The 24,337-nt window shown below is 37.5% G+C and overlaps 1 protein-coding gene and 1 long non-coding RNA gene across 3 annotated transcripts; one reads left to right on the forward strand and one right to left on the reverse strand.

Moving 5' to 3' along the window:
* Window positions 1–12,703: 12,703 nt before the first annotated feature.
* LOC108269535 (uncharacterized) lies at window positions 12,704–16,118 on the forward strand. 2 transcript variants are annotated; one of them, XR_008396987.1, is made up of 4 exons: window positions 12,704–13,046; window positions 14,431–14,561; window positions 15,784–15,865; window positions 15,952–16,118. It is a non-coding gene; the product is annotated as an uncharacterized LOC108269535 (long non-coding RNA). The 2 variants fall into 2 exon arrangements; XR_001813487.3 differs by having other exon boundaries at window positions 15,784–16,118.
* A 1,155-nt stretch (window positions 16,119–17,273) lies between these two features.
* kcnk17 (potassium channel, subfamily K, member 17) lies at window positions 17,274–24,337 on the reverse strand. The gene is made up of 5 exons (XM_017476603.3): window positions 24,017–24,337; window positions 18,640–18,754; window positions 18,237–18,403; window positions 17,904–18,072; window positions 17,274–17,682 (listed from the first exon to the last, which is right to left on the reverse strand). Exons 1-5 carry the CDS (start codon window positions 24,248–24,250, stop codon window positions 17,441–17,443), a joined length of 927 nt encoding a protein of 308 aa, XP_017332092.1. The 5' UTR covers window positions 24,251–24,337; the 3' UTR covers window positions 17,274–17,440.

Consider the following 24,337-nt stretch of genomic DNA (forward strand, 5'->3'; position numbering starts at 1 on the left):
GGGAAACGGTTTCAGGACAGAGAGTAACATTTCTGAAGACATATAACAGCCATTAGAGCAGTGTGAATTATGGAGGGGATTTAGAAAGGGTGTGTTATTGAAATATAACATTAACGTCCTGAGGAAAAAAAAGTAAACTTTCGAGACTTAAAAATAAGAATGCATTTAAGAAGTATTCGAAATATATAGTTTAAATATATGTCATATATATTTCCCAAGCTTTCAGAAAGATGTCAATCAGTTCTGTTCACCCATACAACAGGTCATACCATTTCTTAACTCAGGCGTGACTCCCTCATATATTCATTCATGGTTAACAGAACATCTAGACAGTGTTAATTAACTGAAGTGTTAAATTCACATTAGGTAAAATTTGTGAAAGATAGATCTTTAAGTTTTATGGGTGGAGCTGAGTAAGATTTGACGCATGTAGACAAAGCTCCTCCTCCAAAAACATGGCGATTCAACTGGAGCAGTATTCACCAACCCTGTTCCTGGAGATCTACTTTCCTACAGTTTCTAACACTCTTGTTTTAGTTGATTAAGGACTTCTTAAGGCAATGATTAGACGGTTAGGTGGGCACGTTTATGGTCTTCAGGAAGTTATATCTCCAGGAATAGGGTTGGTGACCACTAAATTAGAGTTACCATTAGCAAAGACTGTCTTGACAGCACTTTTAAGTGCACTTGGGCGTTCAATTGCTTGACAGCCAAGTTACAACTCTATAAAAATGCAACTTCTCCTGATAATGATTTATAGGGATGTAAACGGGGCATTGGGGGTGTGTCTCTAAAATGACTGACAAGAGGCCAATACAAATATAAACAAACATTCTGGACGTCAGGTTTTTTTTTTCAGTTAGGGTAATACAGTTAAACTATTACTTTTGATAATTTCTACATAATTTTCCACATTATTTGTACTAGTAAGAAATGAAACATATTGACTATCGTATCTTTAATTGAAGTATTAATTAAAGAATGCACCTGAACTATTTTACAATCACCCTGAGGAAATGTCATTTTACAATTAGCAGTCTGGAATACATTATGTTTTCTTATTAACAGAAAAGGACCCAATTGAATTCACTTCCAGTTTTTCATTCACTTTTAGTATCATGGTCAGGGTCAAGAGCCTGGTGAGGTGGGACATTGATAAACCCATGCGGACACGGGGAGCACGTTCACAGAAACTCCACACAGACAGCAACCCGAGCTCAGGATCGAACCAGGGACCTTAGAGCTGTAAGGTGGCAATGCCACCCACTGCATTTTATATATTCATTTATTGTAAATAGAAGATAATAAGTATCTAGACTAGGAATGGGCAATTCCAGTCCTGGAGCGCCACTGTCCTGCAGAGTTTATCTCAATCCCTAATCAAACACCAAAACAATTCTAACCTTCAGGATTACCTGAAATTTACAGGCAGGTGTGTTTGATTAGTGATGCAGCTAAACTCTGCAGGACAGTGGCCCTTCAGGACTGGAATTGACCATCCCTGATCTAGCCCCAAGATCACCAACACTGTTTCTGGAGATATAACTTCCTGAAGACTTCAGCTCTAACCATAATCGTGCCCACCTGATCATCTAATCATTGCCTTAAGAAATTCTTGATCAGCTAAAAAGGTGTTAGATTTTGGTTGGAGATGAAACCTACAGAAGGTAGATCTCAAGCAAGAGGGTTGGTGACCACTGATCTAGACCAAATCTTATTCTAAAATTAGCATTCTAGCATAGTTGTAATATAAATTTCCCAATCACCTCTGAAGAAATGCTGTTGTGCAATTGGCACTCTTCATCATTATGGAGACATTTGAGTTTGAAACAGCAGATAAAATTTACCTGGCAAAAGAGAAAAGGGAACAAAATGTGAGAATACAATGAACATCCAGTAGCATTCATTTTGCTTTGTACTGACTTTATCCATTTACAATTTATGTACAATGTTCTGTGTTCATTATTAAGTAGCAGGTGTTTACCGCACCTTTTAAAATTTGTCATTCAATTTTATTCAATGTCACTTGACAAACATGCAAAAAACAAATTAGCTTGCTAGTTTTGTTAGTATATTAGCACTACCTTCCCTTCAAACTCACATGACACACGAGCCAGAACTGTAATCGCCTCATTTTTGCTCCATCACAGCGAAGAAAATAATGACACAAAAAGTTGTTTTGACCTGTAGATACAACCATGTCAACTTGCGTAGCTTCTTATTATCTATAGCTTTTGTGGTGAATTTACTATCAAGTAGTTGGATTGACTTGGGCAGGTCAATATTATGTAAAGGTGATGTCTGGGAACACCCTGTTTATGTCAACTATCTACCTAGCCACAACCACCAACGTTTCTATGGGTACTGTTCTCTAGATAGAAAAAGCATCTAGTTTGCATTTGATATACACATTTTTATTTTTTTTTTGCATTGTAGTATTCCTATATATGGTTATGACAAGTACTTTTACCTCAAGTTAACAAAGAAAGGGAATCCAGAATGGATGGAATATAATTAAAAAAAAATTGTGATTCTAGATATATAATAAAAAAATTGTGATCCTAGACATATAGATCCTAGAGTGATCCTAGACATACTGTATACTTCTGTAAGAAGTTTAGTAATCTGTTGTCAGTGTGATAGTAGGCAGTTCAGTGTGAAAACCGTAAAGTTCATTGCAATTTCATTGCAACCCTCAACCCCCAGTAATTTTTACTTTCTTTTACACTATGTTGAAAGTTTATGTTGTCATTGCCAGTCTTTATGTGATCTGACTGTCCACAGAGTTCTGATCAAACAGAAAGTACTTTTATAGCATGGAACTACAGTTGGGGTCATACATTTGCATACACTGTTGGAAAGGGGTGAAACATGCAGAAGATGCTAGAAAAGCAAAGAATGTGTTGGACCTGGTTGATTTTTTCTGAAGAACAGTGACAGGCACTGACTGTGTAATTACAGTTTTATTTAACCAACATATAATGGCAGGTTTTAAGACGGTACTTTACTAATCTGCATACCTGGAAGTAATAAGGTCGGCATGCTCTGTACCATCTGGATTCCTCCCATAACCAGAAGGCTATGTTCATGTCATACCTTTTCAACCGTAGCCAAGTCTGTGTTCATAATGTTAGTATTTTTTCATCTTTAATATTAAAAAAAACAACATGAACGTGAGGTTGAGGTTACACAGAAACGTACATAAAAATTAATGTTTAATATTCAAATAAGAATACCTTTGTTGTTTTCAGTAATAGCCTACAAATATTTACCTCTGAAATGATGTTCAATTCTAAAACCTTTTCTGTGTCATGAATGTTTATTTACTTTCAAACTACTGAGAAATTAATATTCCTAAATGGCACACCACTGGTTTGCATTAACTGATTTTGAGCATTTTCTCTTTTTTTTCCCCAGGAGAGGCAGGTTTTTGTATGCTTGGGTGTTTGGCACCTCACGAATACAATTCCTAAAATGCCAGCTGTTTCAGGGGAAACATTTCAGACAGAGTCTAAATATAATGGTGGCATCACCAACAGAGTAAAATAGCTCAGCTTTTAAACTGAGTGCAGCCAATTTAGTTCAGAAATGTAATTTCTCACTATTTTTCACTATTAAGGTCATCTGCACTGTCAGAAAAGGGTACACTGGATTTTAACCCTTAAATCCCCCCTCCCCCCATCTATTTTTTTTCCCATATTGTTCTCCACCACTCTAGCATTCTTTAATCTGAACAATTTACCAGTACCAAAATAAAAAGCAATAAACAATAACGCTGAATTTCTGCAAATATGTGCGTGACAAATTAATAAGGTAAAACTGATTATGAAGCATTTTAATATTTAGTTTGTTACTTGTGTAAGGCAGATTGCGCTAGAAATTTCATCATTATTGCTAGTCAGACATATTGTCAGGTACTAGACCAGGTCAAACATACTGAGCAATATATTGTACAATATATATTTTACTTAGTACTTTTAAAATCCTTGATAGTTTTAATTGTGTTAGATATAAGTGAAGGCTTGCTAACAACCTGAGATATGCATGAACAGTTGAGAAACACCCATGCATTTAAGGGTTAAAGTCCAAACCCTTGTCACTGGGCCTGTACCCTTAAGGGTGAGTCTATATTTCTTTTTGTTTCAACAACAACTTTAGAGGAGTACCACATTTAAGCCACATAATTGCACAGTAATAACCACTAATGTACCTTTGAGCATACTACTATGCTACTGTAAACGTAGAGAATGGCTTTTAAAGGAAAAACAGAAAGTGCAGCGCACAGGTGACTGACATTTCTTTGTTCAAGGCGTCAAAGGAATAAGCCTGCATTGTTTAGAAAAATGCAAGATTAGGTGGATTAAGTAAAAAAAGTGTACTCGAGAGAAGCTGTGGAAGCCAGTATGCTGATGAGAGATGAGCTGCGAGCCCCTCCATGCTTCTCTCCTTCTTCTTTCAGGATGTGAATCCCCCAGGGTCCTCTGCCTCAGTGAGGGTAATTACCGGCGGGCCACCATGGCTGGCTTTTGAAAGAAAAACAGAAGGGACAGAGCTCTGGTCCCAGAGGCCACAATTACCTTCTGCAAAGTCCACATTACACTGTTCTATTACATTTCTTCAAAACGATATGCAGCCATTCACAGTAGATGGATCATAAACACTGCTTGCATGTGGGAGGTCATTCTGAGAAACTGTGCATCAGCAGTTTATTCTTTATTGAATCAAAACGGGCCGAATGCAAATTAAGCTAGTTTTGATGGAGTTGTCAATAAAGATTTTCTGATATTTTCCTCTCCCTATTTGCTAATACTTTATTTGGACTCATAAGACGGACATAACCATCTAATATGTCCCACATAATCTGTCATATGCTGTCATGACCTGCCATGACAGTTTATATTCAGTGATGTGTGTGATGTCACCATTACTTGTAATTGTAATGTTTGATGCAATGACAAGTCATATTATCTGCAAATTTTTGCTAAATGTACACTAGTTAGAATATGTTTTATGCTACAGTATGTATTATGATATGGGGGGCACAGTGGCTCAATGGTTAACATGTTTGATTCGTACCTCGGGGTTGGGGTTTCGAATCCCGCCTCCAACCTGTGCGTACAGAATTTGCATGTTCTCCCCGTGCTTTTGGGGTTTCCTCTGCGTAATCCAGTTTCCTTCCTCAGTCCAAAGACCTGTATTGTAGGCTGACTGGCATTTCCAAATTGTGATTGTGGCCGTGATGGGTTGGCACCCGATCCAAGGTATCCCCCCGCCTTGTGCCCCGAGTTCCCTGCAATAGGCTCCAGTAGGATAAGTGGTATGGAAAATGGATGGATGGATGGATATCTGTTGTGATACAAATTGGCATTTTCTAGTTTATTTCATGTCCACAGCAAAGTTGGCATTACTATATTCCATTCATTACGTTTGAGAAAATTATGGATATAACATTTGTTATGGATATGGTAATGTTCCTTTGAACTCTTAAAATGACTTAAAAAATAGAAAGGAATGTGATTATATCTATATCAAGTGTTATTATGAATATACATTTGTTTTGGAAATAAGCACATTCTCTTCAACTCGTTGCCTTTAAAAAAAATGCAAGAGAATGTGGTTATATCGATAACAAGTATTATTGTGGATATAACACTTTACCCACTGTCCCTGAAAATACAAGGAAGACACGCATCAGGTCTCTTCACTGAACTAGCACCCAGATGCTGTCTGAACAGCTGAGTGACTGGCTGTCTTCAAACAACCAAAAACCAAAGACCTAATATTTCACCAAGCACTTAAAAGCTCCTTGACTGCTACTGTTTTTGTTGCTGTACTAACTTGTTGATTACTAAATCGATTGTATTCTTAAACTGTGATCTATTTTACTAGCATGAGAATATGTTTTTGATGGAGACACTCTGGATAAAAGCATCTGACAAATGCTGTAAATGCTATCATAATGTACACCTGACCATTACACCCATATATGCTGTTTGAAAATCCCATTCCGGATTTAGTTCCCCTTTGCTCTTATAATAACCTCCACTCTTCTGGGAAGGCTTTCGACTAGATTTTGGAGCATGGCTGTGGGGATTTAGCCATTCAACCACAAGAGCATTAGTGAGGTCAGGCACTGATGTCGGGCGAAGAGGTCTATTCTGTAAGTGTTTCGAAAATATTCAGTAGTGTTAAGGTCAGGACTTTGTGCAGGCCACTTGAGCCTTTGGCAAACCATTTCTTCATGGAGCTCACTTTGTACACAGGGGCATTGTCATGTTGGAATAGGTTTGGGTCTCTTAGTTCCAGCGAAGGGAAACTGTAATGTTACAGCATGCAAAGACATCCTATACAATTGTGTGCTTCCAGCTTTGTGGCAACAGTTTGGGGAAGAACCACATATGGGTGTTATGGTCAGGGCCATAAACATTTGGCCATATAGTGTATCACAAATATCATGACAACTTACCTATAATAGTAACACGATGCTGTTATATCACTAGACAAAATGTCATGATATCTTGTGGTTATGACTCAGGGTTCAATTAAAATGTTACCGTTTATTTTGTAAATTGTAGACAGAGAGATAGATACATATGAGAACATTTGCAAACAAAGAAGCCAGTTTAACTGGTTCTCCAAATATTTTAATACTGCTGCAAGCAACTTGGGTTTTCTGCAATCCAACTTGAGAGAGCTACATACTTGTTAATAATACCGCCAGTAATATCGGTCTGATCAAACAAACTACTTTGGAAAATCCTTGGGGCATCGGTCACAAAAACCATGACATTATTGAAGTGGGAAATATGGTGAATAGTTGGAATTAGTCTACAGTAGCACTACTACATTTACCAAATCCTGAACTAAAATTATAAGGTTCTATCTCAAATAAGACCAAATGGCACACAGAATTTAGGTCTAATAATTAATTTGCTACATAATCCTTGTTATTCTATCCTAAATGATTGTGTGTAACATGCTGTCAGGGAAGTGGGGCTGTAATAGGCCTGCCTTTGTTCCTGGCTACTGCACTACGGTGGGATAATATTTCACTAAAGACTTTCCCTTGGAAATGTATCCTGGGAAACTCTTGCCTTAAGGGGAAGATCAATGAGATCCATATCAGACTGAAGACCAGAGGCTATAGAAATGTACATTGGGTTCAGGAAGTATTCAGATCCCTTCAGCTATTGCACACTTTATTGTGCTGTAGGTTTAAGTTTTAAAAAAGATTGAATTGACATTTTTGGCCGCCAATGTGCACACACTAATCCATAACCCGAAAGCGAACAAAGCAAACCCATGACAAAGCAAAAACAAGTTTTTTTAAATCTTTGAAATTTATTAAAAATCAAAATCTGAAATCTCTCATTGGTATCCAGACCTTTTATTAAGTACTTCAGTACTAGAAGCACCTTCTGACGAAATTACAGCTTTCAATCTTATAAGTTTTAACAAGAAACTTATTTATTATAGAAAATTAACCAACACCTTCTGAGCAATATTATTGTGATTAAAATTAATAAGTCAAATGACCAAAATTGGGCGGAATAGCTATAGTTTTTGATATACAGTGAAGGGAAATAAGTCTTCAGATACTTATGTTGTTAATTAATATACTTTCAGTGCAAATATCCATTTCTGTCATGGTAGCGCTGATGCAACAGCAGACTACATCACCCACAAGCCATTTCACATCACATGCTCACTGCACGCACCATATCACAGGACCACGAGCACCTGTATCACATTGTTGTCCAATTAGCATGACTATTTAAGTAACATAACTATTTAAGGATGCAGTAGGATTCTTGGAATCACAGCTGGCTCTCCTGGAGAAGAACTGCCTGACATGGGAGCAACAGGGAAAGGGAGAATGGATAAACACCACATGGGAATGGCTTGAAGCTATTCGGCCACCTTGAAAAAAATAATTGAGGAGGGGGCTCCCAGCCAGGCAGGGACCATATACCACTCTCAGTGCCCCACTGAGGACGTTGCTCTCTCTTGTTGCTCTCCCTTGTTGCTTGGCTGAGGAAGTTCCTCTAACCCTCTGGCCCGCAGAGGATGCCAGAATGGGTCATGGGCTTGCTATGAGTATCACTCCATCTCTCTGCTCCACTTCGGAAGTCACTACACCACCCGTTTCTGCTTTAGATGTTGCTCCAACTACCTGTCCTGCTTCGGATGTTGCTCTGCCTCCTTGTTCTGCTTTGGATGTCACGCCACCTCTTAGCTTGGCCGAGGACATCACTCTGCCTCCTTGCTCTCCTGAGGACATCGCTCTCCCCTCTTGCTCCGTGGAGGTCGTCTCTCCCCCTCTTTCCTCACAGAGGACATTGCTCCCCCCTCTGGCTCAGCAGAGAACCTTGCTCCCCCCTCTGGCTCAGCAGAGAACCTTGCTCCCCCCTCTGGCACCACAGTGGACATCGCTCCCCCTATGGCTCCACCTTAGGCTGCCCTCCAATCACAGGCTACACCTTGGACGTCGTGCCACCCCTTAGCTATGCAGAGGACAGGTCTCCACCTCACTGCTCATTGGAGGATGTCACGTCTCCAGCTGGCTCAGCTAAGGATAGCACTCCGTTTGAACTGTGTCTACCAAAGAGCCTACAAAAATGGAGAGACTGGTCACTTAGTTGTCCAAGACCCCCCTGCATTCCATACTTTGGAAGCTGTGCGTTGGCGGGGTTGGGTGTTTTCTGTTATGGTAGTGCCAATACAGCACTGGACAACATCACCCACAAGCAATTTAATGTCACATGCTCACTACACACATCATGCCACTTGACCATGAGCACCGGTATCACGTTGTTGTCTAATTAGTATTTAAGTCATGCATTCTATAGCACACTTTGATGTTCTTTAGTCTTTGTCACCTTTATGTACCATGCTCATGTTATTGTCTTGCCTTGATCCTGTTTCATAGTCTCTGTGTTGTCTTTGTTTCACTGTAAATAAACGCACATGCACTTGCATCAGCCTTACAAAAATGTGACAAATTAAAATTTGACTTTTTACTTACAAACATGAACAGAAAGGATGTATTCATAAGCATTGATATGGAAAAGAAAACCCTATTCATACACCACAAATGAACAACATTAGTACTTTTTCGCAAAGCTGTTTTTGACAAGATCAAAATCCTCCATAAATAAAATCACGAGATTGGCAAGGTTTTTTGGATGATGCACAACCATTCCTTTTCCGAACCTGATGAGCTGAATTATTGCCAGAGAGTTCTATTTTTGTTTTGTCCCGAAAGTGTTCTGATTTATCTAAATGCTTTAGACGTGCATCTCTGTGTTTCTTTTTTAGCAGAAGAGTTTTTTGTGAGGTGTAGGAACAGATATGATTGCAGTGCATTATATTGCTTATTGTATTCTGTGTAACTGTTGTTCCTGCTTCATTCAAGTCATCCTGCAACTCTTTTTTTGAGTGACTGCTGGCTTCTCTCCTTATTAATCTGGGAGTACTTTGTGAAATCTTGCATGGCCACCTGTCTGGGAATGATTAGTTGTGGTTCCATGAACTTTCCACCTGCATATTATCAAACCAACTGTAGTGACAGTGATATGTAACTTCTTTGCTATGGCTCTGTAAGTTTTTTCTACCACTTTCTTGTTCACCACATAAGTTATGATTTGTAACTGATATCCACAGTATACAGTAATCAAGTAGGTGACTTTCCACAGTCTAACAGCATTTTATTTATCCAGGTCTCAATATTAAAATCAACATCTGTGTCATCAACATCAAACACTATGTGTTTAGCAGTTTTATGAGGTGAAAAGGCTGTTATAGCTTATAGTTATCCCCAATGGGGACTCAGAAAAATGATATTTGTCATCCACCCTCAAGAATAACTGTGAACCAGCATGCTAACAGTGTGTGGGTTAGAACCACGACACACTCACAGCAGAAAGATAATTAAGTCTATTTTAATCCAAGCAGTGGGTTGTGTAAAACCAATTATAATTTTATTATCCTCCTTCCTCTGTTTACTCCTTCTGCAGCTTTAGTAATACAACATTTAAAACCCCTCTGCATCAGTGAATAACATCACAAAGTTTTGAAAATTCGTATTAGAAATATTTCAGGTTCACACAGGAAATCATGCAGTATTTCCTAGACCCAATTCATTCATTCATTCGTTCTCTGTTGTCCTTCCGTAAACTTAGACCAAATCTACAGTCAGTAAAGGAGATTCAGAGGAGTACAGGAAGACAAAGCACGTGATAATTTAGGACAAAACATGGGATACTGTAAGGAAAATGTGGGATGTACAGTATTTTAACCAAATTTTGTTGCAGGATAGTGTTGGCTCCACTTCAGTCTTTGTCTCAGTCCTTTTCCTGCTGACTCTGTGTTGTACTTGGTGGGATTAACTGTTCCTGATAGAAGTCAGACAATAGAATGAGTTAATGGCGTAGTGGAAGAGAGCCTGTTATTTAAACGAAGAATGAACTATGTCGTGTGTTGCGTAAGTGCTTTAGGAACTGTTCAGTTGAAAAATGTGCTGATATGTTCTGATATATTGAACCAAAGGATTGGAAATCCAGATGAGGCCAAACGTTTACATACATCTAGGCTAAAGAAATTCCAGCTCAAATTTTCACACCTCCACACATTTCATATTACTACACATTTCCTGTGTTAAGTCAAATAGGGTATCTACTTTATTTCCGTAAGAGGTCATTTCACAATAATAGCTATGAGACCGATTTATTTCAGCTTCTATTTATCATATTAGATTTTCAATGAGTCACGTTTACATTCACATTTATAGTATTTGGTGTCTTTGCCTTTTATTTGATTGAACTGGAATGAAACTCTTGGCGTACCCTTCCGCAAGCTTCTCACAATATTGTGCCAGAATTTTTTCATTTCAGTCAACAAATTGTCTATGGGACTCACGTCAGGGCTTTGTGATGGTCACTCCAATACTTTCACTTTGTTGTTTTTAAGCCATTTTGTTGCGACATTGGAGGTATACTTAACATCACTGTCCTGTTGGAAGACCCAGTTGTGACAAAGTTTTAACTTTCTGGCTGATGTCTTTAGGTTTCTTTTTTTCTGAAATGCACCAGTCCATTTTCCAGTAAAATATCCCCACAACATGATGCTGCAATCCCAGTTCAATTTTTGTATTTCAAAGGTTAGGTCTTTAGTCTTTAGTCTTCAGTCTAGCTTTGTTTTATTCCCGTATTGAAGTAGTAATTTCTTTCTTACACAACAATAGGACTCTCTTAATGGTGAGTGTATATATTTGGTACCTGATGCCTCCAACTCTTTTACCAGTTCTTTTTTTGCAATTCAGTTGAACCTTTCAGCCTAAACTTTGTTCATCCCTAGGAGTTAATTTGTGCCTCTTTCCTAAACAATGCAGTGTCTGTCTGTTCCCAAGATTTTAAAAAATATATGTATTTGCATATAATTGTTTGTACAGATAATTATGGTAACTGTTGTTTGCAAATTGCACCTAAGGAGGAACTGGAGGTCTACAATTTTTTTTTTTTTGCTTCGATTTTCCCAAGGTATCAAGTGCAAAAAGGCACTATCACTATACGCAGGCCCTTTTACAGCAACAGATATGCTCCCAGTTAACTCCTAATTATCACAATTGGCCAATCAGAGGCTTCTAAAAGTCATTACATCAATTTCTAGAATCCAGACTGTTAAAGAAACCCTCAACTTTGTGTATGTGAACATTTGCCACACTGCAATTCTGATATAGTGATTAAAAGTTTCAATAAATCTGTCTCTAATGGTTTGTTTTAAAATTACAATAAGTAGATAAGCTAATTGTGTTGCCAAAAGAAATGTATTGGAACATGAATCCAAATTAAAAGCAAGTGCAAAACTGACATTGAATATCTTTAGCCTAACTGTATGTAAACTTTTGGCCTCAACCATAAGCGATTTGTCCACGTTATTATGATGATGTTTTGATGCAAAGAAAGCAGTCATGGAAAGGTTTCTGAGGACTTTATGTGCTGTTTTGCTACTTACAAGTGGCAAAGTGCAAACTGTATTACAGTCGCCTGAGGCTGAATGCTCCGATAAGCATTTAAAGTCTAACTTAAAAAAAAAGGATTTGTATCATAAAGGATATGAGGAATGGACTGACAACCATGAGCTATAAGTATACGGTGTGCTTACATATTATGTATAAATGACAATGTCATAACCAATTATGCACTGCTTACAGGTAGTAGTAGAGTAGAATAATATCCTGACAAACCAGCTAGTATGAATATGTCACTTGATCACCACTAATCTTACCTTCTATTGTGATAAGATTAAACTGACAAGCACGCCCCCTCCCTCCACACCCTCTTTACATTGCTTCTGAGGTCATTGGCCACAGGTTCAATTGTACCAGCTGTATTTGTTCTATGATGCTCAGACTTTCTTGCCTCAACTGACAGTACAAATCAAGTCGTTCAAAAAAACAAAACAAAACAATTATATAAAGTTCTCCACCCAGCCAGAGGGCTTTTCAAGCCTACAAAAACAAGTTCTGCCTACCACCTGGATATTGGCCCCAATGTTATGACAACAATGGTACATGTTTGTTTTCCCTTCAGCCTCCAGTTATGTGCTGGTACACGTTTCAAACACTCAGTGAGACACTATGTAACTATTTCAACACTCTTGCTCTTGCAGACACATCAACTGAGTGATCTTTGAAAATGGGAAATGGTCAGCACTTATATAACGCTTTTTAACCAGTTTTGCAAAGTGCTTTACACTGTTTCCCATTCAATGATTCACACACACACACACACACACACACACACACACACACACACACACACACACACACACACACACACACACACACACACCAATGGTAGCAGAACTACCATGCAAGGCACTAGACTGCCATCAGGAGCAACTTGGGTTCAGTGTCTTTCCCCAAGGACACTTCAGCATGTGGAGGGGCCGAGGAACAAACCACCAACCCTGAGATTAGTGGACAACCCGCTCTACCACCTGAGTCACAGCCACTCCAAGGAATTCTGTCTATCCACAATTGAAAGGTGTGTGTGTGCATGAAGCACCTGCCACAGTGCTGGTATGCAAATTTCATGCAGGAGAATAAAAGCTTAATTTCTGTTAGCTTTGTTTTTAAGGCATTATGTAAAATGACTTACGTTGTGATTACAGTATTATCATAGTACATACAGTGGGGACGTAGATGAGCAACAAGGCAACTTGTGTTTCTTGTATAAATATATAAAGGCATCTTCATGCCTCATTGCTTTGTTTGGTGTGTAACAGCTTTACCACTATGCTATAAGACCAATAAAATTCTGAGCTTTAAAAAGGAAATGAAAGAATTGTCTGAGCTTGTCAGAAATTCATGAGAGGCTTGTACTTGCAAGCTAAGCTGGCTGAATGTCAATAACTTCCTAAATGGATCTGCACTCTTGTCATTTTGAAACTATGTTGTCAGGGTTTTTTTTTTTTTTTTTTTTTTTTTTTTTTAGCTAAAAGGGACAGATCATACCTGTGTCATGTGTCTAGGAACAATTAGTAAGTCTGTATAGATCAGGAAGAACAGTTGGCTTAACCACTTTTCTTTCATTATGGACTTCAAGTTAAAACTATAATGAATTCAAAATCATGCATTCTGTGTTGTTTACAAGGTTTCAAAACATTGATTTAAAAATATATATATATATTCTGAAATGTGTAGTATTTTCTCAGGTTTAGCCTCTGGGGAAAATACATGCTTTTCCTTTTTTCTGATTCTGCTGTATTATAGAGCGCTGCAGACCTGAGTGAATGATGTTGCTATAATTGTGTGGGTGTGCTTGTGTGTGTGTGTGTGTGAGTGTGTGTGTTTGTATGGATATCAGAGTTGTGGTTTGTATGTGTGTACTGAAAATGTTATGTGTCTGTGAACAGTCTGAAAGAAAGAAATGATATTGTACTGGAAATCACAAATCCCACCTTATGTATATGAGTCAAAGGAGGTTAATGAGCTTTGAAGATTTTTGCATTTTATGTAAAGAAACTGGTGTTTAAAGGGTTAAAATTCTGAAAATGAATGAATGTTTGGTAGTTATGATCAGAAGTGATGCTGGTAAAAAAAAATCGAAGTCAGTGAAAGCGGAAAAAAAACAGTAATATATAATATTTCTATGACAGTTTTTTGACATGGACATTTTTGTCCTCTATGGACCTATGTGTAACTTTTTTTAATTGACGCACAAGGGTTAAAACATTGGACTACCAATCAAAATGTCAAATCCCAACACTGCCAAGCAGCCGCTGTTAGACCCTTGAGCAAGTTCATTAACCATCCACAGCTTAGTTGTATTAAAAATGGCAATGTAAATGTAACTAAATTTATTTGTCTTATTAATTTTGCCTTAAGAGTAAGCAGAATTCTGCATTCACAGCATAATGTATGTGTAGGCAAAAGAAGAGAGACGTCAACTGTGGACTGAACAGATGACCTTGTGATGGTGTGCACAGCAGACAGTTTCAGATTGTTTAATCATTGATAAGAGAATCACCATGCTTTGAGGTCAGAGCATGAAACTGAGGTTAGTGTGATTTATTAGTTCATGTATTTTGCATTTTTTGTGGCCTTGCCATCATGGAGGGACAGTCACTGAATTTGTTCTGGGCACTGGTCATCCATTAATATGTGCAATAGGGATTTTTAATTAAAATAATTTGTTTTGTCGTGGGGATTATAATAATATATAGTGGAACTACTTTTATGGGTCATTATTTTTGCATTACGCGAACAAAAAAAAAACTGAACCAATTTTTTTTTTTTTTGGGGGGGGGGGGGGGGGGGGGGTTGATTGCATACTCTCTCTATCCTGTCAATCAAAATGACACTCACCAATCACAGGCATCTGTGAGCTCATGTTTGTGATAGCGCATTCCTCTTGTGGCATTCTTGTAATGATATACCTTTCCAATTACTTTCACTGTAGTTACTAAACAATGTGCTTTACAGTGGATAACTGAACAATAACGTTGTTGTATTTCATAAGTAATGATTCATTTGTATAGCATGATCTGTTTTGTAATTAACAATGTGTGAGGAAAGTCCCTTTCTGGATCTTTACACCCACACATACGTAAGACTGAGAGAGAGAGAGAGAGAGAGAGAGAGAGAGAGAGAGAGAGAGAGAGAGAGAGAGAGATGGGAGGGGGGGGGGTGTTGTTGACTTAAATTATGTTCCCTGACTGGTTAGAGAGAGGAAGAGGACTTGCGAAAAATAAACAGTTAGGACTGACCCCCAGAATAGGATCAGATGATAGGCTGAAATAATGGTGGGTGTGTGTCTGAGTGTACGAGAGAGTGCTGAGCTACTCTAATACAACAAACACATCTATACTTAGTCTTATGAGCACTAACTTGTATAAGCACTAACTCGCAGGAATATTGTATGGGCTGCAGCAAGTGCATGTTAAAATTACACACTGCACCCATGTATCATAATCCTGCTTCTAGTTAAAAGTGTTAAAAATTGACAACATGTTTGGTAAAGTGGCTATGATACAGATCTGGATAGCTACATACCATCAGCTGAGTTCATTACATATGTGGCACAATGTGATTCTTCAACAACTGCCAACTGCCATGCAAAAACATTTGAACATTGATATATTGCCTGGAGCAAATACTCTGAGACAATACTTACTGGATATTGAGCTTGGCTGCATTTTTCTGATCACAGTATACACCCTTTTAAACCACTGTACGATAAAAGTATACTTAGTAACCTATTTTCTCTCTCTTTTGTGCAGTGTGCGTACTCCTGCTGCCTGATGTGATGCAATGCTGATTCATCCTGATGGAAAATGAATGTCCATAATGCCATCTTTATATGTTAGTCAATAATACATTGTCATTATTCTAATACAGTGTAATACAGTGTCATAATACAGTGTTATGAACATGTCACTCGGATGCAGATATGCAGCCTGTCCTGCTGTGTGTCCATTGGAGTGGATTTCCGTCTGGACTCTCTTAAGTTGTGGGACGTGAGCAGTGGAATTTCTGATCTCAGTGTGCACAGTTTTGCAGGTGAATTGAATTTCATATGATACTTTACTTTCTGCAACACACAGTGTTGATCATTGTGTAAAATAGCATTAAACTCTGTGGAATCGTTTCATTGGACAAATAAATAATCAAATGAATGAATGATCAATTCTGCATCAAGTTTGTTGTTTATTGTTAAGACTTGATCTTCACAAAAGAGATACATCTCAAAGAAACATTCCTACACGATGACAAAGTGAATCTTTTCATTGACATGTCAGTGCGTGTGGTTTTTAAGATTTTTTTTTTCTTGAAGATGAATACTCCAAACATACCAGAAGCTATATGTGCAGTAGTGCTGTGCAGCCGGTTGTTTGTTAACTGAGTGGTTGAATATGATATATATGGGATTGGCCATTTCAGAGACTGTGAACTGTCTCTATAAAACTATTGCTATTTCCTGTGTGTACATGTATCTGTCTGTATGTCTGTCTGTCTATCTCTTGCTCTCTCTCTCTCTATCTATCTATCTATCTATCTATATACACATTTAATAAAATGTATAGCACAATTATAAATAGTAAATTCTTAATTATTATAATAAAATAAGAAATAATGTGTAAAATGAACATTTGATATTGCACATTGACTGCCACACAGAAAAATAAGCTTTTCTGTTCAACCTTAAAAAGCGTTCATTTTTAGGAGTTAAATAGGATGTAAGAATAGCTGAAATTGCTATGCCCTCTAGTGGATATTGTTGGTAATACACGTCATCAGCTAGTCCTGTTACTGGTGCTGAATATCCACAAAATCTTAAAGAGCATTCACACACAGCCTTTAAAAATATACTGTAATCCAAAAATAGTTGTAGACATTCCAACTTGTAACTGGAAGGCAGAAATAACTATGAAGTCGCATATGACCACAAGTTATTTAGTAGTTTATGTAAATGTGTTGGTGAGTGTCAGAGAGATGCAGCCATTTTGTTGGTTAGTGGTAAGAACACAGTTAATGTAGTGGAAGATAATAAGGGGGAGCCAGAAAAATGGGCTGGACTAAACAATACAAAATCTGGAATGATCCTTCATTGTTTATGCATTTTTTAAACTAGGTGATGCATCTTTGTGGACAAAGAGCATGTGGACAGTATAATGTAATGTATTGTAATATATATATATATATATATATATATATATATATATATATATATATATATATATATATATATATATATATATATATATTGTCTTAAGTACTAAGTGTTCAGACTGTAGAAACTAAGTGAGATTTTTTACATCGTATTGAACATTGCGTCTGTAAACCTGTGTGTGTGTGTGTGTGTGTGTGTGTGTGTGTGTGTGTGTGTGTGTGTGTGTGTGTGTGTTGGCCTTAACCAAATTGTCCTGTATGAACAGATCATTTACAGCCATCATCTTTTTTCTCTTCATCCGGCTCTTTCTGTTGTGTCTCGGGTAGCACCTGGTCTTGTGGACTGTTTGTCTTATCAGTTGTCTTCCCTGATTTAAGGTAAGCTTCTAAGTGCCCCAGAAGATCAATAGTGTGATTGATCAGTAAAGCCAGCCAGGCCATGCCAAAAAATATCCAAACTCCCAGGATGCAGCCATACCAGTCAGGGAAATCAATGTTAGGATTATAATCTGAAAGGCAGAGTATGATGGAAAAGAGAAAATGAGAAGAAGCACATATGTAAATGAGCTCTTGGGTATGGTGTATCTGTAGTTTGTGTACAATATGTGGGTGTGGTGTTTCTGTAGTTTGTGTACAGTATGTGGGTGTGATGTTTCTGTAGTTTGTGTACAGTATGTGGGTGTGATGTTTCTGTAGTTTGTGTATGTGGGTGTGGATTTCAAAATCTTACTTGCAACAAAATCTCCAAAGCCTACTGTACTGAGTGTGATAAAGCAATAGTAGATGCCCTGTGCATAGGTCCAGCCTTCATATGTCTTAAAAAATACCATAGGGACCACCAAATAGAGGACTGCCGAGCCAACGAATGATGCAAAGTGGAGTGACACCAGAACACATTTCTGAGAAATGAATAGAAACATGTGCACAAAAGCTGAATGTAAAATGGAAATCTGTTTACATTAGCAGGTTTTTATTATTTGTTCAAACTGCTCATTTATTGAAATTTATTTAGACTGTCACTTAATGTTAGATGCTAAATATTATGGATGGACTGAAGTTTCACCTGGTAGCTGCTCTTTTTCGCAATCGAGGTGCAGAAATTTCTTTCGATGGCCAGCATGTACTTGCCCACTTGGTTCAGGACCACCATGTTAAGTGGAATTCCAAAAATGGCAAAGATCACACAAAACATCTGACCGGTCCACGTACTAGGGGTGATGTTTCCATAGCCTTTGCAGAACAGAACAGTACCCATAGCCAGTCACAATGGTAATCAACAACATGTGTATTTTAACTGCTAGTATACAACAAATATTCATGTGGACAAGCTATTTAGGCTGTACTAAGCCAAAAAAGGGTTAATATCTTGTACTAATGAAAACACAATGAATTTTTTTTTTTTTTAATTTCTTCTTCATATTTTCAAACATGCAACATACAAGATCAATCCCGTTGCATCGACTTACCAATAGTTGTCACCACGGTGGCAGCAAACACTGCCGAGCTGGTGAACTTCCAGAAACCTCCGGCTGTTTTGTTACTTTTCAGACTCATCCCATTCTTAGTTATGTCCAACATAAACTTAAACACAATACAGAGAAACACATCAGTCTTCAGCAAATAGATAACTTCCTACTACTACAAATTGTTTTCATGCAATAATAATAAAAATTGTACTTGAGTCGCCATTGATCTAAAATCCCTATCTACTTTCAAAGCTAAATCTTTAGCTCTACAAAAATATTTATAATAGCCTATTTTCACTTCTAACATAATCAATTTCTTTCCTCAGTTAGTACCAAGACATAACACTAGAATGTAGCCCAAGTACCATCTTACATCAACAAAATGCTGTAACAATTCCCAAAACTTGGTAAACGTTATGGTTCATTCTAACATTTACATTGACAATACATTGCATACCTCCAAAAAAGAGGTACCTATTAAAACTACTAGTCACCTTACTGCTTCAAGGACTGATATAATATTACTGATGAGAAGCAATTCAACATTGAATTATTATATTATACAGTATATCACTGGCACACTGAAACTTTTGTTTGTTTTTTTTGTGTTGGCACTGTATTGGTAAATCATAATGTTGATGCATGTGCATTATTGTGTTATCTGCATAGTTGTATGCTGTGGTTTTATTAATTAAAATTACTATAGAACAGAAAAAGTATTTTAGCTGAATTAGACCTGGAAACATTCATCTTTATTTGTAACATCAATGATGTTATCAATCCCTCAGCTAAAGCTATATGTTAAAAGAATACAAACATTATTGAATATGCTTGTTTCAGACTTCAAACCATCATATTCTAAGAACTAGGGGAGCCACTCTATTGACTCATTTGCATTGGAAAGTGCATTTAAATATCTGTGTGGTTTTTCACATGAGCACAGCAGTTGTATTTTGAACTACGAATGTGTGACTGATAAGCGATGCCAGACTCTCCCAATGTTATCATCATTATTATCTTCCTCATAATCATGATCATGATCGGGCAGCTCTGGCTCAGGTGGTAGAGCGGGTTGTTGGCAGTTCGATTCCCGGCCCACATGACTCCACATGCCGAAGTGTCCTTGGGCAAGACACTGAACCCCAAGTTGCTCCCGATGGCAAGCTAGCGCCTTGCATGGCAGCACTGCTACCGTTGGTGTGTGAGTGTGTGTGCACATGGGTGAACGAGACACAGTGTAAAGCGCTTTGTAGAACTGTAAGGTTAAAAAAGCGTTATATATGTGCAGACCTTTTACCATCATCATCATCATGCTTTATTATGATGTGCAGGGTATGGAAATTCATTAATAGAATGTATTCATTGAGTATTAATATCATACAAGTTTTGTAGAGACTAATATAATTATATCAGTACAGCAATCACAATCCTTTCCCCTATCCAACACACGGAATTAATTTAACTTATTTCCGCTTCAAAATCAACTTATCTACTACACCCGATACCTACATATTTCTTTAAACAAATACCAGATGCAATCGAACCGCCGTTAAAAATATTACACTCCTTTCCCTCCCTCTTTACCACTGATAAAAACCTGACCGTGATCATTATCAGCTCTCAAACTACAGGTTTCCTCCTTTATCTCTAAGATCATAGAAAATGTTGTAGCTCAAGAGCTAAACTGATACTTGCATAGGGTCAGGATTTAGGCCTCAATACAATACAGAAATGGCATTGGTTAAAGTTGTAAATGCCCTATTTCTGGCCATTAGTCAGGGTTCTGTCTCCTTTTTTCATGATGTACAAGGGCAGTGATAGCTCAGTGGTTAAGACGGTCACGAGTTCAAATCCCAGCACAACCAAGCTGCAGTGGTTGGGCCTTTAACCTTGCACAGTATCCTATATCCTGTCTCAACTGTAAATCACTGTGGATTAAAGTGTCAGCCAGATAAGGTACATGTAAATGACTTAATGACAGTGCAGCTTTTGTTATCATGGTTCACAGCTTTCTACACAGACAATTAGAATTTTTTGCAGTTAAGGGGAATGGCTCTTTTCTGGCACATTTCTTATATGACTGATGGATATTAGTTTGTAAATGGTGACTCTGTGCATACAAAAGTTTAGAATTGCACCTGGCTCTGTTCTAGGGCCTCTGATTTTTGTCTTAAATATACTACCTCTAGGTCCAGTTATTTATAAAGATGGTATTAGCTTCCACTGCTGTGCTGATGACTTTAGTTGACCTAAAGCAGCTTAATAAAGTTGAGGAATATATAAAGAACATTATACACTGGATGCTGACTTAATTCTGACAAGACAGAAGTACTTGTACTAGGACCACAGGCAGCTAGAAGTAAGCTTTCTGATTATGTAGTTACTCTGGATGGCCTTTCAGTTACATCATGTGGAGCAGTGAAAGACCTTGTTATGATTATAGACTCCAGTCTCTCATTTGAAGCTCATGTAGATAATATTACTACAATATGCTTAAACAAATCTCAGAAACATTGTGTTAATCAGACAATAAATTAAGTTAAAATAAACTTACTTTAAAAAAAAAAATAAAAAAAATAAATAATCTCTTCAGGACCTCACAAAAATGCCCAGGTAGAATTTGCATTTGACACGCCTGTTCTAAGAACTGCTGCTGTAATCATAAACACTGTCCCAGGCTTCTCCCAGGTCTCCTATCCATATCTGCTCACACTGAAAATCATTTCAACACACTTTACCTTCATTCTTCTACAATTGCATACTGTAATGATTTATAAGCCCTCTATCCAGTGTCACCAAGAAGAGGATGAGTTTCATCCATTGAAGGATTCTTCCTCATCTCAGTAAATCTGCTTTGTGACAATGTCTACTGTTAAATGTGATAAGCAAATAAAATTCATCTCTACACATTTTCCCATTTTATAATGTATGCAAGGCTGTATGAATATTCATGATATTTAATTTCATGAATACGCCGTACCCCTATATCCCTCTACACCCCTACCACACTTCCACCCGCTTTACCCTGGTGATGCTATGCTCTGAGCTTAGTTTACTTTATATGCTATTACAGAAGTTAGCCAGTTAGGTAACTGCTAGAAAACTAGCTTTCAGGTTAACATTAGCAGGACGTCGCATGTATATACAAGCAAGATTTCAGTATTTGAGCCTGGGTTTACACTGTCATATTCTCTGTGATTTATTTAACAGTAGGTTAACCAATCAAAACACACCATAATAGTTAGCTATCTTGCATAGAATGCAGGTTCTGTATCTATTGATGATCACATTACCACGTTATTCTCCAATATTTACCATTTTCCGCCATGATACATACTGAACCATAATATATATTTGCAGTTTGGACGGTGATACATTTGTAAGACGACAAACTGAGCTTATACTTAGCATTCCAGTGTTCTTTGTGAAATTGCTAAGAAATTATTTACAGGGAAGTTCATTTAAAGAAAATTGAGTGTAGGTGTGTTTTCAAATACAGTGGGGGTCAGTATTAGTTTACTTGACTTATTAGACTCAGACTCTAAAAAGTAGCACCTAAAAACATTATACAGCCTCGATTCACTACTGAGTTGTGTGAATTGCTAATGAGACATGCCAGAGCTCTACATGGTAAGAAATGTATTAAAAAATTAATTATGTGAGTTTGTCAAAACATTGGATTTGCTTGTTGCAATTTGCTGAATTAGAATGGATCATAATTCAGTCTTGCTATGATGCATACTCTTGTTACACAGTTTTGTACATTTTTTATGCAACGCACATTAAAACATGATGGTGTTGACTCCACAACATTCAAATTAGCTTGATGCCAGCTCATATTGTGTTGCAGTATGTAAATAGAAAATGAATATAATTTAGCATGTAAATATGATACAGCTTGAATAACTGTGGCCGCAGCAACCATGATAGTACGGTAGGACGGATCACTGATAATACATTGTGTGTATATTATTATCTTTTAAAAATAATAAACACTATTTTGTAGCTTTCTAAATGTTCTAAGCATGTACAATTATTTCATGTAAAAATAATACAAAAATAAATAAATAATAAAACCAGGCTTTAGTGCTGTTTTCCCTTCTGTTCTTTACCTATTGTAGTGTATAATGTACTTTCCCCTTTAATTGAACTAAACATAGGTTTGTGTCTTTCACTTTTGACCAGCCTGTCGATTTAAGATGATAATTTAGTATGAGTAATTACAGAAAAAATAAAGTGTTAAAATGATTACTGCATTTAATGCACCCCGCCCCAGACCTGTACGTCATCTTACCTTGCATGCAGTTGCTTAGTGACGAGCATGAAGCGAGGCGACGATCAAACTCTGCTTTGCGCTTTGAACGCTAACGTGTATGCAACACCAGTTCCAATCACAAGGCACAAGGTCTTTTGGGAGTAATTTCTCAGCCAAAATTGATGTGAGATTAATTGCAATTAATTTGATTAATTAATCAGCACATCGTGTAATTTGTTCGATTAAAAATTTTCATCGATTGACAGCCTTAATATGCAGACATTTGGTCTATGGCCACAAGCTATTAGGTGCAAATGACTTTGAATGGGTTCTTGAGAGTCAATGAACACTATAGTTGCTCATGAAATATGCAGTGTGACCTAACCTTGAGCATGAGACTTTATAGACACTAGTCTATATGTTAAATTCTCTCTATTGTGTCATTGTATGAGGAGCATACGAACCTTGCCCTAAATACATCTACTGTCTATTTGCATGGAAGTTTGAGTATTGACTTGAGCACAGGGAGTGGTAGAGTCTAGGATTGTTTGTGTTTTCCACTAGTAAGTACCACAAGCCTGATTGATTCAAAGTGCATCTATGTACCTAAATATTGCATAAGACATATGCTTTCATATATGCATCATCACATAAATACAGGCCTTTAGGTTTTTGGCCACTTCATCAGGTACTTAAAAGCAACTGATCAAATTCACCAGTCTGATATCAATCAACCTATAAAAAAAAACATCTAGACCAGACCAGACATTTTGAAAATCTAAGCCAATACCCATTATACTTTTGTTAAATGTTATAAAGCAATGGTCACCAACCCTGTTCCTGGAGATCTACCTTCCTGAAGACTTTAGCTCCAACCATAATCATGCCGCCCTGGCTGTCTAATAATTGCCTTAAGAAGTTTTTGGTAAACTAAAAAAGGTGTTCGATTTTGGTTGGAGAAGAAACCTACAGGAAGGTAGATAGATCTCAAGGAAGAAAGTTGGTGACCACTGTGAATAAAGGATATAAAATACCACAGCGTGAGCCAATGGCAAGACTGAATGAACTAACGCTGTTTTACTGCTTTATTTATCTTTATAAAAAAATGTTTTCATAACTCACGTCTCCCAGTTCCTCCAGACCACTTTGTCCAAGACATGGATAAATCTGGAGCATTTTTTCTTTCTTCACCTCCAGCCGAGCAATGTCACTCATTACCTGGTCTCCTTCCAGCTTCCAGAAAATGACCCCTCCAATAAGGACATATGTCAAGTACACCACTCCGAGCAACAGCACAGAAAAGAATTTGACAAAATTGAACCGTTTGAAAAGTTTTCTTAATTGAATGGCGGCCATTGTGGCTCCTGAGGCTTACTTCCAAGGTTTTAAAATGTGTGGCTAGTCCACAGTGCATAGCCGTTGGGTGTGGATTTACCCACGTTT

This window comes from Ictalurus punctatus, chromosome 9 (genome assembly GCF_001660625.3).
Source record: "Ictalurus punctatus breed USDA103 chromosome 9, Coco_2.0, whole genome shotgun sequence".
Lineage (NCBI taxonomy): Eukaryota > Metazoa > Chordata > Actinopteri > Siluriformes > Ictaluridae > Ictalurus > Ictalurus punctatus.